Below are 18,899 nucleotides of genomic sequence, written 5' to 3'. Positions count from 1 at the left end.
TAAGGTCTTGTGATGCTCGGTTGTAGCTCATTTGATGAATTTGGAGCTCATTGAACTCAATTAGCAGAGGTTTGCAGGTTTGCAGAAAGTCTGTCCTGAAACAGAGCATTTTTAATCAAGGCATTAATCTTTGTCTATATCAAATTGGCCTAATTCCTTTGGTACAAGTAAAGTCCTATGAGTTGCTAAACTTTTGATTCAAAAAGTTTTGAATTTGGATGAGGTTTGAAGGAGATAGAGCACTTTTAGTGAGAGGTGGTACCTGACAGATGCAGAAAAAAGCAAACCAGGGAGCTACAAAAATTGGTGGTTCTCATTCACCTTGAAGAATTTGATCAAACCCTTCTAGGATATGTTGGATCAATGTGTTGGGAAGCCAATGCAAGTTGAATCATTGAATTTGGACAAGATTTGAAGGATTTAGAGCATAATCTTGACTGGTTACTGGCGAGAAAAAAACCAGAAATTTTTTTGTGAAGGAGTATCATTTGGTTTCAACTTTGATCGAGTGTACATTGTTCGTGAATCATTGTGGGATGTTAATGCACACAATTTGCAAGCATTTGATGTGATTTGGAGAGATTTGAAGCTTTACAGGTCCGGCATACAACTTGTGAAAGGGGTACATCTACTATATTTTTTGCAACAATGGGAGATGGTCTGATACAGATTGTTGGAGAGAAGCTTGATCGCACTAACTTTCAAGTGTGGAAGTTTCAAATGAAGAGTTTTTTGAAAGGCAAAGGTTTATGGAGTCTCGTCTCGGAGGAAGACCCGGGGCCATACCTACCTCCTCAACCAAATAATGCTCAGTTACTGGCTCACAAGCAATGGGTAGAGCGGTCTTCGAAGGTGTTGCATTATTTTTCCATATGTGTAACAGATGCCTTGCTTATTCACATCCAAGATGCAGATACACCGAAAGAAGCATGGGGTATATTGTGCCGAATGTATGAGACAGACACTGGTGCAAGGAAGATTCAACTAAAGCAACAAGATTCACAGTGTAACACGAAGGAATCGGAGTATACATGAGTATGTTCAGGAAATCAAGGGTTATGCAGATTCCTTGTCATCAATCCATGCCCCAATGGATGATGATGATTTGGTTGCTCTCACATTGCGTGGTTTAGGCAAAGAATACAAATCTTTTGATACTTCCATCTCAGTAAGGTTGGGAGGAATGCCAGACTTTAATGAGCTTGTGTCATTGCTCATTGTGGAAGAATTGAAGCTTGGCCTTGGTGGTATGAGTGTTACAGGTGGTGCATCCTCGTCAAGCAATGATGAACATGCAAGGAATCAGGCTTTTTACTCATCTAGAGGCTTTCGAGGCAGGGGGAGATTTACCCCTCGAGGCCGTGGAGGACGTGGTTGGAATGACAGGTCTACTCAACCACAATCAAATCAGAATTTTTAGAATTCACAATCATCATTTGGATCACGTGGAGGTCGTGGATTTCAATCCCATAGGGGGAGATTTGGAACAGGTGCTCGTGGTAGAGGACGATGGCAAGGTCCTCAACAAAATTTGAATGGGATTGAATGTCACTATTGTGGCAAAGTTGGACATATGGCAAAAGATTGTTACAAAAAGCAGAATGATATGAGGAATGGAAGACCACAACATGGAAATTATGCATCTACTAGTAACAATGATGGGAGTTCAAATCACCTTTTTGCAATGAAGCACGTTATCGGGACTATGGATTCTCAGAATGCAGGAGATGAGTCATGGTATATGGATTCAGGTGCCTCAAACCACATGACATGTCATGGTGAGTGGTTTGAGAAGATGCAACCATTGGATACAAATGGTTATGTGGTCACAGGAGATGATACTCAGCATCTTATAACACATGTTGGCAGTGTGCCTTTGAGGATGCATGATGGAAATGTGAAGAATATGTCAGAAGTGTTATATGTACCATCCATCACAAAGAATTTGGCATCAGTAGGAAAATGGTTGAGCAGGGACTACAAGTAAGATTCAATGAGAATGGCTGTTTTGTGGAAGACTTTAAGCATGGCTGTAGATTGATTGCCAAGGGCAAGAAGGAAGGAAGGTTGTTCAAATTGGATGCAGGTATACCAGAATTGAGCTCAGCCATGTTTTCAAAGAGCAATGGGATTGTGCAGGACATTGACATGTGGCACAAGAGGATTGGACATGTCAATATACAGAGATTAAAGAACATGCAAACAAGAGGCATTGTCACTGGATTGCCTCGATTCAAATATGATGGACATATGCATGTGTGTGTGTTGGAATTAGGGTTGCAGGAATGCACACACAACTTCAAGAAGATGAGGAAGCTTGAGCACAACACAGTAGTGTATTATGAGTGCCAAAAATGAAAGATAACAAGCCCTAGAAGATAATGGGCGTATATACAATGCACGGGGGAAAAAACCTCCTAGTGAGGGAAAAAGTGCCCCGGCGGTCCTAAGTGTGTTCACACACATCACTACTATAATATGGTAACAAATCCCCCCTGGAGTGATGCGGTGAACAAGAGCTAGCACTCATGTATAGGGAAGTGTCTAGCTATGTGGATGAATCCACAAAAGGGAGTAAGCCCAAAGCTTTGCGAAAAGCTTCGAACTTCTCACGAGGCAGAGCCTTTGTGAAAAGGTCTGCAAGGTTATCCTGTGTTGGCACATAAGCCAAACTGATCTCTCCTGCAGAGAGTCTCTCCCTGACATAATGGTAGTGCACCTCAATGTGCTTCGTACGAGCATGGAACACTGGGTTCCGCGCAACTGCCAATGCGCTCTGACTGTCAGTGAAGATGGTGGTGGCAGATGGCTGCCCAACACCCAAATCAGCCATAAGGCGTCTGAGCCACACACACTCAACCGTAGCTGTGAAAGCTGCCCTGTACTCAGCTTCACAACTAGAAGTGGCCACAGTAGGCTGCTTCTTGCTCAACCATGATATGCATGAGCTTCCAAGCATGAAGCAAAAACCACTCGTGGACACGCGTGTGTCATAACAACCAGCCCAGTCAGAATCTGAAAAAACATGTAAATCAAGCGGCAATGATCCCCCCTTGGGATAAAACAACCCAAGATGCCGAGTACCACTCAAATAGCGAAAGATACGCTTCACTGCCTGCCAATGCTTAATGCCTGGGCTATGCATAAATCTGCTCACCTGTGAGACTGCAAACTGAATGTCTGGCCTCGTAATGCATACATAAATGAGGCAACCAATAGCTGTCTGATAGAGTGTGACATCAAAGTGATCTCCAGCATCATGAAGACTCAACTTCAAACCTGTCTCCATTGGAGTAGCAATAGGCTTGCAGTCTTCAAGGCCAAATCTCCGCAACAATGTCTCAATATACTTTGTCTGACACAAAGCAATACCTCCATCACACTGCTTAAATTGTATCCCCAAATAATGATGCAAATGCCCCAAATCTGACATCTCAAAAGAGGCATTCAAATCAGCCTTAAAATCAGCAATATGACTCTCATTTGGTCCTGTGAGCAGCATGTCATCGACATAGAGAGCAATGATTAGATGTACACCATCCACACGTTTAACATACAAAGTGCTTTCTGTTGGACTATTCTGAAACCCATGTGCAGTTAAATATGCATGTATCTTTTCATACCAAGCTCGTGGAGCTTGCTTTAAACCATATAAAGCCTTTTTTAACCTGCACACTTTGTTTTCCTGCCCTCTTTGAACAAAACCACGAGGCTGCGATACATACACCTCCTCATGCAATTCTCCATTTAAGAACGCAGTCTTTATGTCCAGCTGATGTACATTCCAACCATTATGAGCTGCTAATGCACAGATGCTACGAACAGTGGTCATACGACATGTGGGAGCAAAAGTCTCATCAAAATCAATGCCCTTCTCTTGAGCATAACCTTTTGCAACAAGCCTAGCCTTATGGCGATCCACTGTGCCATCAGGCTTACGCTTCAATTTGTATACCCACTTAGTGCCAATGGCCTTCTTGCCAGGGGGCAAGTCACATAAAGACCATGTACTATTCTTCATAATAGCATCGTATTCTGCTTGCATAGCAGCCATCCAATTTTCTGAACTTTGTGCCTCATCAAATGAAACAGGCTCACTTTCATCGCACATACTAGAAACAGCCAATGCATAACAATCTGACGCATAAGAGGCACCATGAGAGCCAAAACGAGTGCGACTAGACAAAGGGGCATCCAACTTGCTGTCACGCAAAGTCTGCACCAGCCATCTAGGCATGTTCCTAGAGCCCTCAATCTCTTGTCTCTCATCCTCAAGTGCATCATGCACATCTGCATCAGATATAGGCTGATCTGTGCCATCATTTAAAACCTGCATAGGCTGAAAAACTGCCTCATGAGGTATTGCACTTGACTGTGCACCACTGAAAAGAGGCAACAATGTATCATAGACATCACGTGAGCTGATATCTGTCTCCTTAGTACATGAAACCAAGGGCTGAACTGCATCTTCCACAAATACAACATCACGGCTAACCAAAATGCGCTTTGTCTGTGGATGATACAAACGATAGCCTTTGCTCTCAGCACTATATCCAACAAAAATACATTTGACAGCTTTGTCATCCAATTTTCTGCGATGTTGCACAGGCACTAATGCATATGCCAGGCAACCAAAAACACGTAAATGGCCAACAGATGGCTTGCGGCTATGCCAAGCCTCATATGGAGTGACAACCTGTAATGCTTTGGTGGGACACCTGTTTAGTACATAAGTGGCACACATGACAGCCTCAAGCCAAAAACTATGTGGTAGACTTTGACTCTTAACCATACATCTTGCCATTTCCATGAGAGACCTGTTTTTTCTCTCAGCCACACCATTTTGCTGTGGTGTATACGGCACTGTACATTGGTGTTTTATCCCACGCTCAGCCAGAAATGCATTAAATTCTGAAGACATATACTCCCCCCCTCGATCTGAACGGAGGGTGCCCATCTTACTTTCTGACACATTTTCAGCCATAACCAAAAACTGTTTGAAGCACAAAAACACTTCGGACTTTGCCTTCAAAGGATATACCCATGCATGCCTGGTAAAATCATCAATGAAAGTCACGAAGTAAAGGTAGTTTCCAAATGATGGAGTTTGCATGGGACCACAAACATCACTGTGAACAAGCTGCAATCTGCGTTCAGCTCTCACTGATCCATCTTTGGGAAAGGAAGCACGCTGCATTTTACCCAATATGCAGCCCTCACAAACATGCTTGACAGGTGCCTCAAGCTTAGGCAAAGAAGACACCATTTCAGATTTCTGCAGGCGCAGCAAACTTGCAAAATTCAGATGACCAAAACGTGCATGCCACAGTTTTGCATTTGAAATAGCCTGCGTATCCATAATAGCACATGCTGAATCCTCTACACATTTGCCATCCATATTGAGCTTATACAGCCCTCGACATAGTGAACCAGATGCTACAATGATGTCATCACAAGAGAGATCATGAACAGTACATCTGTCATCCACAAATTTTACAACCAAACCTGTTTTGGCAAATGCGGAGACTGACAGCAGATTCTTTTTGATCCCTGGCACATACAATGCATCAAAAAGTGTAAAGGTGTTGCCATTTGCAACATTCAGCACAATCTGTCCAACTCCTTCAACGGGATAAGAGGAGTTATTGGCACAAGTGACAGTATTCCCTGTGGGAGCAGACTCAAGGAAAGTGAATAAACTGCGCTGCGAGGTGATATGCTTAGTGGCACCACTGTCAAAGTACCATACATCTGAATCTACTGCAGACATACATGTGTCATGCAAAGATGGGTCATAACTGCACTGCGCATTGAATGCCCATTCTGTATCTAGCACAACATTAGCAGATTCATTGTTAGAAGGAGAGGCATCTGCAACAGCCATACCAGCCTCTTTCTTCTTAGCCTCTTTCGCAGCCAGCTTAGGACACGCTTTGATGACATGATCATTTCCCTTACAGTACTTGCAAAATGTCTTCTATTTGTCACCCTTCTTCTCATCTTTGTCTTCCTTCTTTGGTTGCGCAGCATTTGCAGATTTCTGCTTACTAGAAGAAAAGCCAGCTTTACCTTTTCCGCTTCTCTGACTAGCAACGAAAGCTTGATCTGCGACACGCATAATATTCCTGTTTTGCCTTGACTGGTCTTCTTGCAGCAAAACAGAAACTAACTCCTCAAATGATAAGGCATTGGGATTGCCTTTCATCATCAAGCGAAGAGTGGAAGCAAAACCCTGATAAGAATCTGGTAGACCATTCAAAACAGTCTGCACAAGTGAACTGTCTGACAGGATTTCATCTGCAGAAATGAGCTGCTCTTTGAAATCCTTGATCTTTGTCAAAAAGCTATCCATAGAATCACCTTCGTTCATATGCTCACTCTCCAACTGTTTTCGGAGATAAGCAACACGAGCCTCATTTCTTGCCTGATACAATGTGGCAAGTACATCCCAAGCATCCTTAGAAGTCCTGCAGGAGCGAATATGTGGGATAATGGTACGTTTGACAGACAGCGCAATCAAGGCATGAGCCTGCGCATCTCTACCATCCCAACGAATCTGCTCTGCTGAAAGTGGTGGTTCTCGAACAGCTGCTACAGCACTTGTGCCTGCACCATCATCAACAGTACCTGTTTCTGATGTGTTTGCAGCATTCCCAGCCACAATAGGACGTGCATCAATACCCTGCACAATGTTCCATAACCCCTTTGCTACCAATACATGTCGCATCATATATGCCCACAATGGATAGTTGGTGCCATCCAACTTATCCTCAGCAGCCAACATGCGGAATACATCATTGTTGTCAGCCATGGCCAATGACTGTACTACTAGATGTAAATGCTGTCTGTAAGAGGAAAACCTGTATAAAATCGACCTGTGCTATGTAGCACAGCCCAAAACAGACGAATGGGCACCTGTCCTGCAGATTTTAATTTTGACAGAAAATCTGCACAGAAGGACGATTTTGCCTGCGCAGTACTTGGAATGCAAAAACGGAGGGCGAAATGACTTCAGATCAAAATTCTGAAACTGCATATACTAACCTGCAGACGCTCGTGAAATCTCGTCGCAATCGGAGGAGATGAAGCGGCAGGTGCCGGTGATGCTGCCCGGGAGGTGGAAGCCTGCTCTGATACCAATTGTTGGAATTAGGGTTGCAGGAATGCACACACAACTTCAAGAAGATGAGGAAGCTTGAGCACAACACAGTAGTGTATTATGAGTGCCAAAAATGAAAGATAACAAGCCCTAGAAGATAATGGGCGTATATACAATGCACGGGGGAAAAAACCTCCTAGTGAGGGAAAAAGTGCCCCGGCGGTCCTAAGTGTGTTCACACACATCACTACTATAATATGGTAACAGTGTGAAGCCTGTCAGTTTGGAAAGCAGGCAAGGTTGAGGTTTCCTAGAGAAGGAAATATGAGTAATAGACCACTTGAGATAGTGCACAGTGATGTATGGGGCCCAGCACAAAACCCATCTATCAAAGAATACTATGTGACGTTTATAGATGATTTCTGCAGGATGACATGGATATACTTTCTGAGAGAGAAGAGTGAAGTGCTGGAAAAATTCATGGATTTCAAGGCTCTTGTAGAAAAACAATATGGCTGTTGGATTAAGTGTCTGAGAACAGATGGAGGTGGTGAATACACCTCAAAAGCTTTTGAGCATTTCTTGCGGAAGCATGGGATAAGGAGACAGTTGACATGCAGGTATACACCTCAGCAGAATGGTGTGGCTGAGAGAAAGAATCGAGTCATATGTGAAGTGGCAAGGGCAATGCTCAATGAAAAGAGCATGCCAGATTACTATTGGGCAGAAGCATGTGCTACTGCAGTGTATATCCTGAACAAAACACCTACAGCAGCCATTCATGGAAGCACGCCAGAGATGCGGCTTACAGGTTACAGGCCAGACATTGGACATCTCAAAGTCTTTGGATGCGTAGCTTATGTCCATGTGCCTGATGAAAGAAGACGGAAGTTGGATCCTAAGGCAGAGAAATGTGTATTTGTTGGATATGCACAGGATCGAAAGGCCTACAAATGTTATAACCCTCAAACTAGACAAGTCGTCATCTCACGAGATGTGGTGTTTGATGAGCTTGCTAGTTGGTACAAAGCAAAAGATGAGGGAGTTATTGACTCACTTGAGGCAGATGTGTCTGTGAACTTGCCATCACAAGCAAGTTCTAGTTCTACTATTATGTCTGGGCCAGCAACAGAGGCTGAGAGTAGCAATGTACGTCCATGGTCAGGATGTTTGCGGCATGAGAGTGTGAGCACTAGGAGTAGTGCTATGGATAAAGGCAAGAAGAAAGTCGAAGGAATTGGGATCACAGGTTATGAGTCCTCTAGTTCTGAGAGTTTGGATGAGGAGCTCGGCATACCTGTTTTACGCACACCTGGTGCTAGGCAGGACAGATATGTGCCACCACATGCTCGTGTTACAGGTGTACAGAGTGATCCGCATGCATTGCGGAGATCCCAGAGAGTCAGATATCCAGTGGAAAGACTGACATATAGAGATTTTGCTATGCACTATGCATACATGACATCTATGGTAAAGCATGTGGAACCTACATGCTATACAGAGGCTATTGGAGAGCATGTATGGCAGAAAGCCATGGATGAAGAGATGGATACTTTGGACAAAAATGATACATGGGAATTGGCTGAGTTACCACAAGGAAAGAATGTTATTGGTTGCAAATGGGTGTATAAGGTAAAGTGCAAGTCAGATGGCAGCCTAGAAAGACATAAGGCAAGGCTGGTAGCTAAAGGATATGCACAAACTTATGGTCTTGATTATGATGAAACTTTCAGCCCAGTGGCTAAGATGGCTACAGTGAGGTCTATCATTGCACTAGCAGCACAAAAAGGTTGGGCTTTACATCAAATGGATGTAAAAAATGCTTTCTTGAATGGTGAACTACAAGAAGAGGTGTACATGGAACAGCCAGAAGGATATGTACATCCAACATATCCGACTTTTGTTTGCAGGTTAAAGAAAGCAATCTATGGTTTGAAGCAAGCACCTCGTGCTTGGAGTGACAAGATCAGCAGATATCTTGTCAGTATTGGATTTGTGGTCGGAAATGCAGACTCTTCACTTTATGTGAAGAAGACACATGATGGTATCGTGATGATAGTCATTTATGTTGTTGATTTGATTATCACAGGTGATTGTGGGAAAGGCATTGATGAGGTTAAGGCCTCTTTATGCAAAGAGTTTGATATGAAAGACCTTGGTGATTTAAGGTTCTTTCTTGGCATTGAGGTGATTAGAACAAGCAAGGGTATATGGTTGGTGCAAAGGCAATATGCACTTGACATGCTGGCAAAGTATGGTATGACAGCATGCAAACCAATGTTGACACCATTAGAGCAAAACATGAAGCTTAGGGCTGATTTGGGTGATGAGCTTGATGATATCACCATGTACAGGAAAATGGTTAGTAGCCTTATCTACATGACCATTACGAGGCCAGATCTCAGTTATGCAGTTGGTTTGGTGAGTCAGTTTATGCAGAGTCCTCGTAAACCTCACTTGGATGCTTTGAGACGTATTCTGAGATACGTCAAAACTACCGTGCATTATGGTCTTTTCTATGAGGCACGAAAAGACATGCATGTCTATGGGTATACAGATGCAGATTGGGCCGGTAGTGCATATGACAGGCGGTCTACCAGTGGCTATGTTTTCAGCCTTGGTAGTGGAGCTGTGAGTTGGAGCAGTAAAAAGCAACCTACAGTTGCTTTATCTACCACAGAGGCAGAGTATCGTGGAGCAGCCATAGCTGCATGTGAGGCTATGTGGTTGAAGAAGTTGCTAGATGATGTCAGGTTACAGAGTGATATGAGAGTTGTCATTCATTGTGACAACATGAGTAGTATTCAGCTTGCTAGCAACCCAGTTTATCATGCCAGGACCAAACATATTGAAGTCCACTATTATTTCATCAGAGAGAAGGTGCTAGATGGGCATGTTGATTTGACATATGTGCAGACAGATGAGCAGGTTGCAGATATCTTTACCAAAGCACTTGGTAAGGATAAGTTCGAGTATTTTCGTACTAGATTGGGAGTCCTAGAGATGGACATGTCGAGCTTGCGGGGGAGTGTTGAAATGTCAAGCTCGTATACAGCTGGAGGATAGCACATGGGTGCTGACAGAGTGACAGTATGGTAGATAGATATCGTGTGGTGTGTTTATGACCGCGTCTAGCTGGTCATGTGTGGTGTGGACATTACATTAGGTTTACCTTGTAGTGTGGACATAACACTATGTTGTGTTCCCCTTTGTGTGTGTGAGAGAGATGGTGACTATGGCTTCTCTCCTTCTTTATGATTGATGAATATGGATTAGGGTTTGCTTCTCTTGTGTGTGTTTCATCCTGCTTCTGTTTTTTATCAATTCTCATAGCTAGGCTCTTGGGGCTATACCTTAAAGGAGTACTGAGACGAGTTTTTAGTAGGTGCGCCCATGTAAGTCCTACACTACCTGGGCTCCTCAAAAAAAAAAATTGGTGGCTACCATACCTAAGCAACTAGGTCTCTTGGGGCTATGCCGTAAGGGAGTAAAGAAACTGCTTTCAGTGAAGTTAATGACAAAAGTGTTTCTTTGTTCAAGCCCAGGGATGGCTCTGGCTACACCTAAAAAACAAAAAAAAAATGAATGGAGATTTATCATTATATGTATTTTATAAAGTTTGACATGTTCACATGCATCGAGTATTGCTAAAGTATCAAATTGGTGGTTTATCCTTCACAAGAAATGTATGCATCAAGTATTGTTGAGTATCAAATTGGGGTTTATTCTTCACAAGAAATGTATACTTCAAAAGAAAGTTAAGATACTGAAAAAAAAGGGTAAGATACTGTAAAAAAGAACGGTAAGAAATCTACACTTCAAAAGAAAGGTAAGATATTGAAAAAAACTATTATATGCCTTTCTAGTCTCTTCATAGAGAAATGCAAGATTGAAAATGAAATTTGGAGTCACACGTCAAATTCGGAGCCTTGAGAAGAAATTTTGTTTCCAACCAATCAAAATAAGGACAACATTCTTCAAGCTACCAATTTTAGTACCCCCCCAAAAAAAAAAATCTGATTTTGTGGTTAGAACTAGTGTGAGGGTACCAACAGAGGTGTTGCACTATGGGTGTGTGGGTAGCCGGGTGAAATCCTCGTGTATGACTGAGGTATTGCACTAAGGGTGTGTGTGTAGCCGGGTGAAATCCTCGTGTACGTGTACTAGGGTTTGGGGAAAAATAGGTTCTACTTAGCCTAGAACTTGTTCAACTTTAGGAAAGACCTTTTTAAATTTATGGGAGAAGGAAAAAAGATCTCTTAAAAAATTTCAAGATTTAATTATATTTTGGAGAAAATATGAAGAAAATGCCTACTTAAAATGATAATTTCCTCCTCAACCATAGGCAAAAAGATATTTTCCTCCTCAATTATAGGAAAAAAAGATTCATGTAAGCTTCAGTAAAAAGTGTTTTTCAAACACTAACCGCGTGTACGACTAGGTAAGGCAGTGGGGGAAGGACAAGTCATCTTTTATCTCTATTCTCTTCTGAGACTCTATATTATCTTAAGAAAGAGTTTCACAACGCTGCCACTCCGTAAGAATTTGGAGGAGAAGGTTTAGGTAGAGTTTGATTCTGGAAGCCTCAAAAGACGTGCTTAGCACAGGTTCCAACCAGTATTTAAAAGAAAAAGTTTGCACCCAAAATGTATACGATATGACCCAAAATATGTGATAAAATGAATCTTTAACAATTAATGGTGAGCGTTTTTTGATAATTCTAAACGGCAAAACTACACTAATTAAGTAAACGGTAAAACTACACTAATTAAGACTAATTAAGTTGCGAGTTGCGTAACGGGGCGATACTGTGCAGCACAAAACGCCAAGGCGACAGATCAAAGCAAAAGGTGATATGGAGTTTAGAACGATCACCAGGACAGTGCGGTAGGTGCAACTAATCCGAACTAATTCGGAGCTCAAGGAGCAGTTGACGCCATGATTAAGCCATAGTCGCCTGCAGTCTTGGTAAAAGGTGGCGATCACCCAAAGCGCCATCGCTGTTATAATCAAAGTTGTCTGAATTAAGCTGCATCAAAGTTCTCTGAGATCATCCACAGTCCATCGTTGTCGAGCTAAGCTGCGTCAATGGCTTATAATTTCTCTGATTAGGGTTAAACAGTGCTGCATCGCGCTGCATCAAAGCCTTATAATCTCTCTGATTAGGGTTAAACAGTGCTGCATCGTTGTCGAAGTTAGCTGCATCAAAGCCGTATAATTTCTCTGATTATGGCTAAATTCTGATTAAAGTCTCTCTCTGAACTAGGGCTTTCATGACTTTCGCGTGTATTCGGTAAAATGCCACTCTCTTCCATTCCCATTCACTGCTTTTCATTGATTTGAGCCCTAAAAGCTTGAATAGGATTGTCCACCGAACACCACTACTGTGGATTCTCATATTCGCAATATTGCTTTTCAAGCCCTAATTTTTGCCCTAGCTTGAACACAAATTCAATATCTCGAGTTGTTTTGAAATAGAAAACAAATTCAATATCTCGAGGTGCACTACTAAGAAACATTATGTAGCACTTGCGTTCAAAGGATATTTAAAAATGCTCTTATTTGTGAATTATTCATGAGTAAAATGATAGAAAAAAAACTTTTTTTTAATGTATTTCTGTAAAAATACGTTAAAATATTGAATTAAAGAACTCCTTCATTTGAACTCAAGTGCTTTACTTACATGTTTTTAGGTTAAGCCCCCTCCCCCGCCCCCTGAGTTCAATATATACTAGTGCACCACATTGAGCTTCCTCAAAAAATCTAACCTTAATGATTTTAACTTTACCCATTCAACCATACACAATTTAATGTACACACTCTTATTTGAAATTGCTAAGGCCAATCTTTTTCACCCACCAGGGTTTAATTTTCTTTCTCATGTGCATGGACACACACTACTAGGGATGACCCCTTATAGACATCTTAGACTCAGGACAAGATCGTTGGTATAAGCCCAAAGATATGCATAAGCGTCAGTAATGAGATACCAAGATATGCATAAGCATCTGTAATAATGAGATATATTGATTTTTATACCAACTATGGTAAATTATCGACACCTATATTGACCATCTTAATTAACCGATACTCTATCATTGGTACCATAACACGTACTCGAATTTGAGAAATTTTGAAAGAAACATGTTTGAAAGCATAGTTACAAGAAGACATATCAATACATAGAGATATGATTACATTGATATTAACATTTGTATAAACATCATTTACATTGATATAAATTAGTACTACATAGTTTATACATAGGTGTATTATAAAAAAATTGGAGTAAGAAACTTACAAAAAATTTGAGCCAAGATCTTACAAAACTCATGAGCAAAAACTAGCCTATATATTGCATGGTCGCCTATCTACTCGTCAACATTTTCATCACCTTCTTCCTCATCATTATGAGCCTCTTTTAGAATTGTTTGCGTAAACATAGGCATTAATTACGTGCTACCAAACCATAAGTTAATTGAGAGCCTTGTAGCATGTAACTTATGGTTTGGTATAAGGCTATGCATAAACACATGGAGTAAATGCAAGGAATTTACTTACCAAGTATGCATAAAAGCGTCTAGTGCAATCGTTTGGCTGAGATGAGAGGCCCTCACTACTATAAGCGCTTGTCCCTTTACTGACGATATTTTTTCAAGTGAGATAGAATTATTTTTTGCTCCCAACTCCCATTATTTTTTGCTCCCAACTCCCATTATTGGTATCTTTACCAATGATACTTTTTCAAGTGAGATGGAATTATTTTTTGCTCCCAACTCCCATCATTGGTATAAGCATTGATATAGGCGTCAGTATAGACATCGATAAAAGCATCGGTATAGGCATCAGTAATGCTAGACCATAAAGATTATTTTTGTGTGAATTTTTGAGGAAAAATCATAAGCAATTGATTTACATAAACTTCATAAATATTCCACAAGATACATTGCTCCAAAGAGATCAATTTCTGATGTTATCTCTATATCCCCTACATCTTTAGTCAATATATAATTAAAGGTATTTCATTAACATCCATGGAAGGATCTGAGGAGATACTATCAGTGGATTTGATAAAAGTTGGAAGGCATCATCATTATCATCGTCATGTTTAAGATCATGATTTTTGATGTTATCGTGAATTTCTTCATTATGATCATGAGTGTGATCTCTTATAGTTTATAAATCTTGGTTTTCATAATCTAAAATAATTAATGCACAGGGGGTATAATCTTCTTCTTCCCTTTGAGGATTCTGTAGTTAATATAGTTTCCTCCTCTAAGTCTGTCTTCAAAAATGTGTTTTCTATGAGAAGAAACTTAAATTACATACCACCATGTTCGAATTGAAAGGGTCTCGTTAAAAATTTGCCTATTACTCTCTGACTAAGTATTATTCTCTCACTAAATGCATGTTATAAAAGATAAAGAGCTCCATGCATGCATAGAAGTGCTCTCTATGCATGCATAGGGGTCTCTATATGCCCTATGCAGGTATATAGTGCTCTATTCATGGATATAGCTCTCTAGGTAAGTATAGGGTTCTCTATGAGCTCTAGACATGTATAGGGCTCCCTATGAGCTCAATGCATGCATAGAGGGCTCTACCTTATGGATAGATCTCTCTTATGTATAATTCTATATAGCTTATGTTTTTTGTGGAAGTCTTCCATATATCTTGCAAAACCTCTATTCTCCCTCTAAGCTCTAAACCAAACACTCTTTTTTTAATGTCGCACCGCCAAGTGATATGAGTGTACCATTTTTTTACATGCATGAGAGCTTTCTATGATCTCTATCCATGCATAGAGCACTACCATATAGATATATCCCTATCTATGCATAGGTCTCTACCGTATAGATATAGCCCTATCCATGCATAGGTCCCTACCTTATAGATAGAGCTCTCTATGCATAGAGTGCTCCCCATGCATGCATATGGCTTTGTATGAGGTCTATGTATGCATAGAGGGCTCTACCATATGGATAGATATTTCTGTGCATGGATAGGGCTCTCTATGATCTCTATGAATCCATAAAGTTCTCTCTAGAGATCAGAGCTCTATGCATCCATAGAATTCTCTCTCTAGAGGTACATACATATGGCTTAATCTTAGAAAATCAAGTATTTGTGCAAGTTAACTAATGAAGGATCTCATTGAGTCATTTGTTTCCTTATATTGTGAAGATTTTTCTTTATATTGTGAACATTCTACTTCTACTATTGTGAACATTTAGTGCTTTGTATTGTGAAGATTTATCTTTTGCTATTGTGTTGTCTTATATAAGAGGCATCCAATATTGGAAGTGAACCTTTCCTTTCCGAGTATCAACATATCCTTGTGAACAATATATACCCGGTCATCACTTCGTCCATATATACTATTTGCTTGAAAAACCAAGGTTTGTTTTTTCATGGCTTGAAAAACATAGTTTTTCATAGTGAGATGAAGCATAAGTGTAATCTTGTTTTGGAGCTCACATAGTACCTGTGGAATACTATGAGATGCATTGAGTCCCATTTTTGAACAACTTCTATGGTCATGAAAAATGAGAGTTTGGTTTCATGGCATGAAACACACAGTTACGAAAGTGACTATTTCTTAGATTTTGAGTTTGTCTCTTTGAGATTTGGGAATCCTAGTGGTTCCTTCTTTATGTTAATCTTGGGAATACATATCATTATTACAACACTCAATAACATTTATATTAAAGTGTTTTCCTTACTATTTGGTGTGTAGTGCATGTGGTTCTGGTTTTCTTCAATGTAAATTGTCACCTTAGAACACCCAGAGCGTACATTCACAATGCTCTTACCAGAAGAGCAGCCATTGTTAGAAATGGGACCACATAAACCCATGGATCTTGAAATCTAGCACATAAACTTGATCCTACTCTAGATCTCCCAAGATTTGATGTTATGATTTTGCATTACAACGGGGTTTGAAAGCTCTATTTGAAAGGGTGCAAGACGAAGGATATATTGTTATTACTCGAGGACATGCTTGGCAAGCATGGCAAGTAAGTACATTCCTAAACTAGTGGGAAGCATGTGGAAAGTCCTCAAAAGCTATCATCCGAAAGGAGCATTGTCCACCCTACTTGTCTAAGCAATATTGTAGGAGGTCATTAACAATGTCCTAATACCACAGGAGGAGCCTTGGTAGTGTAGGACTTGTGGGGGCACACCTACTAATTCAAAGGATTATATCTAGGATTTATATGTTATGCACATTAGTAGAGTGTACCAGCCATGTTTTGATTAGGTTCAATATTTCATTGAAATTTTGGTTACCACCAACATATCAGCATGCAATCAACATGTGTTCAAGCATATCCTCCATGAAGCCATCCCTAAGAGAATCATCTTTAGTTATGGAATAATACTAGTAAGAGCCTACTCCCATGCATTGGAAGATTCTCACTAGTAAGAGGATGAGGATGGTTCAGTAGGCTTGTAAATGGCCACCCATGTTACAATTCAAATAACACCATATGGAAAAATTACATGTTGCACACCTTCAAAAAGTTGTGCCACTTTTTCATGGCCTTGTTTTTCCTTCATCAATTTATCCTTTTTCCACCATACTTTCAACTATAAATAAGTGTGGGAACATGCTCTTATAGGGATTTAGATTTCCACATGACACACTTATAGGATTTTGTTAACAACACTTATAGTGTTCTTGATCCCACAATGCATGTCTATCATTCACGTGTTATGGGTGCCTAATACCACAATAAACATTCTTTATCCTACAATGCATGTCCATCAATCACGTGCAGTTGTGGGTGCCTAAACAATTCCCCTTCACACTTGATCAATCCTCATTTTCTTTTTTGCAAACCTTGTTAGAGAGCTTCTTCCATGCATATTTTATAGGAAAGGTATGGGAATGATAAAGGATGGTGATCTTTATGCCATTGAAAGTTTAAAGCTAACCACCCCACTAATTGTAGGTAAACTTACAATATCTCTCTTTAGGCATTGCTTTGCATGCATGAGAGTTTGAAACTATGAGGGGGAAGAATGATGGCCACACCAGTGTATGAGGGGGAAGATTGATGGCATGGTTTATAGGAAAGGTATGGGAATGATAAGGATGGTGACCTTTATGCCATTGAAAGTTTGAAGCTAACCACCCAACTAATTGTAGGACTAATTGTAGGTAAACTTACAATATCTCTCTTTAGTTATTGCTTTGCATGCATAAGAGTTATAGGTGAGGTATGGGAATGATAAAGGATGGTGACCTTTATGCCATTGGAAGTCTGAAGCTAACCACCCAACTAATTGTAGGTAAACTTACAATATCTCTATTTAGGCATTGCTTTGCACATGCATAAGAGTTTGAAACTGTGAGGGGGAAGTTTGATAGCCACACGAGTGTATCAGGGGGAAGATTGATGGCTACACGAGTGTTTGAGGGGGATGATTTATGGCCACACAAGTGGTAGTGAGAAAAAGGACAAGGTTGGAGTGTGAGTGGGTAGGGAACTTCTATGGAGACAGGAAAACAAAGCGGTTGAGCTGTGATTGTTTTGGGTCCAACGATATCAAAGGTGGTGGAAAATGAGAGTGAGAGAGAGGGTGGAGCAATACAATCAATTATGAGCACGCCCGTGCAGCATTCGACGTTGTTGTTTGAACCATCCGACGTTGCTGTTTTTGCATTAGATTAGTGTGCGCAGAGATGCCGCAGTACACCAACTGTCCAGACCAGAAGAAGCTGCGTAAAGGGTTGTGGTCGCCGGAGGAAGACGAGCGGCTCGTGCACTTCATTCGCCAGCACGGCGTCGCCTGCTGGCGCTGGGTTCCGCAGCAAGCCGGTAATTAATCACTTCATCCTCTATTAACCTAACGATGATCTACTGCATTCTGATTACACTTGCCTTGATCGCAACTATCTATCGTCTAATTATCAACATTAACTACACTAATCTTCACTAGTAGGCATGGATTTGCAGTCTATCTGTCATCTAATGCAGCCACGCAAATGGATATCTTCACTAATTAGGCATGGATTTGCAGTCTATCTGTCATCTAATGCAGCCACGCAAATGGATATCTTAAGTAATTAGGCAGCTTTTCCATCACTTTAATGCTACGGCCCGAATCAAATCAAATTCTAATCATACGAAGTGCAGCATTTGATGACTGCTTTACTGGTTCCCCAACACTTATATTGGCTTCATTGTTGATAACTATCTTTTGTGTAATTATATCGTTCCACACTACATCTGTTTGTGTATAATGGAATGCATGGTTAATAGTATCTTATTTGTGTAATGTTGTGTTTTGGTTTCACATTGAGATTGGTGTTCTTGAACCAATATTGGTTCACATTGAGATTGGTGTGTTTTGTTTCACATTGAGATTGGAATAATAACGAGGGTATCAAGAGGAGTGATACTCCTTGTGAAGATAATTTAAAATCTATGAACATGATAATAAGCCCCACTCTATTTTCCTCTTTTTTTCACAACCATGCAAACAAAAGAATTCTTGTACAAGCTTGTGACGCTCTTAGTCAAGCAATTTCCTTATTTATTAAAAATGCGAGGTGATTAGAAATTCAAAGAAAGCAAGTGTCTTATACTGTGACCTAAGGAGAATGTAAATTTATTCTATTTTATACAATTTATATAAAAAAGCGTTCTATTTTAATCCTGCTATAACTTGCATGCCTTATATGACTTTCAATAGTTCTCCTAAATCCACAATTCATTTATAACACTAGTATAGTATCTAGGCTTTTAAAGTACGACTAGTACATCCTTATTAACTTCTCTTTCTAAAGTGA

At 40.5% G+C, this 18,899-nt stretch overlaps 1 protein-coding gene across 3 annotated transcripts; it reads left to right on the top strand.

The window, feature by feature from the left end:
- Positions 1–17,719: 17,719 nt before the first annotated feature.
- On the top strand, positions 17,720–18,287 carry LOC147614803 (transcription factor MYB86-like). Of its 3 annotated transcripts, none has more exons than XM_086779783.1 (2): positions 17,720–17,925; positions 18,128–18,287. In XM_086779783.1, exons 1-2 carry the CDS (start codon positions 17,790–17,792, stop codon positions 18,175–18,177), a joined length of 186 nt encoding a protein of 61 aa, XP_086635909.1. In that variant the 5' UTR covers positions 17,720–17,789; the 3' UTR covers positions 18,178–18,287. The 3 variants fall into 3 exon arrangements, with proteins under 3 accessions (XP_086635909.1, XP_086635907.1, XP_086635908.1); XM_086779781.1 differs by having other exon boundaries at positions 18,050–18,287; XM_086779782.1 differs by having other exon boundaries at positions 17,721–17,925; positions 18,064–18,287.
- Positions 18,288–18,899: the final 612 nt, after the last annotated feature.

The sequence above is a fragment of the Cibotium barometz genome, chromosome 41, assembly GCF_041138505.1.
Source record: "Cibotium barometz isolate CiBa-2024 chromosome 41, ASM4113850v1, whole genome shotgun sequence".
NCBI lineage: Eukaryota > Viridiplantae > Streptophyta > Polypodiopsida > Cyatheales > Cibotiaceae > Cibotium > Cibotium barometz.
The sequence above is the reverse complement of the archived record's forward strand: the minus strand, read 5'-3'. Positions and strand labels throughout refer to the sequence as shown.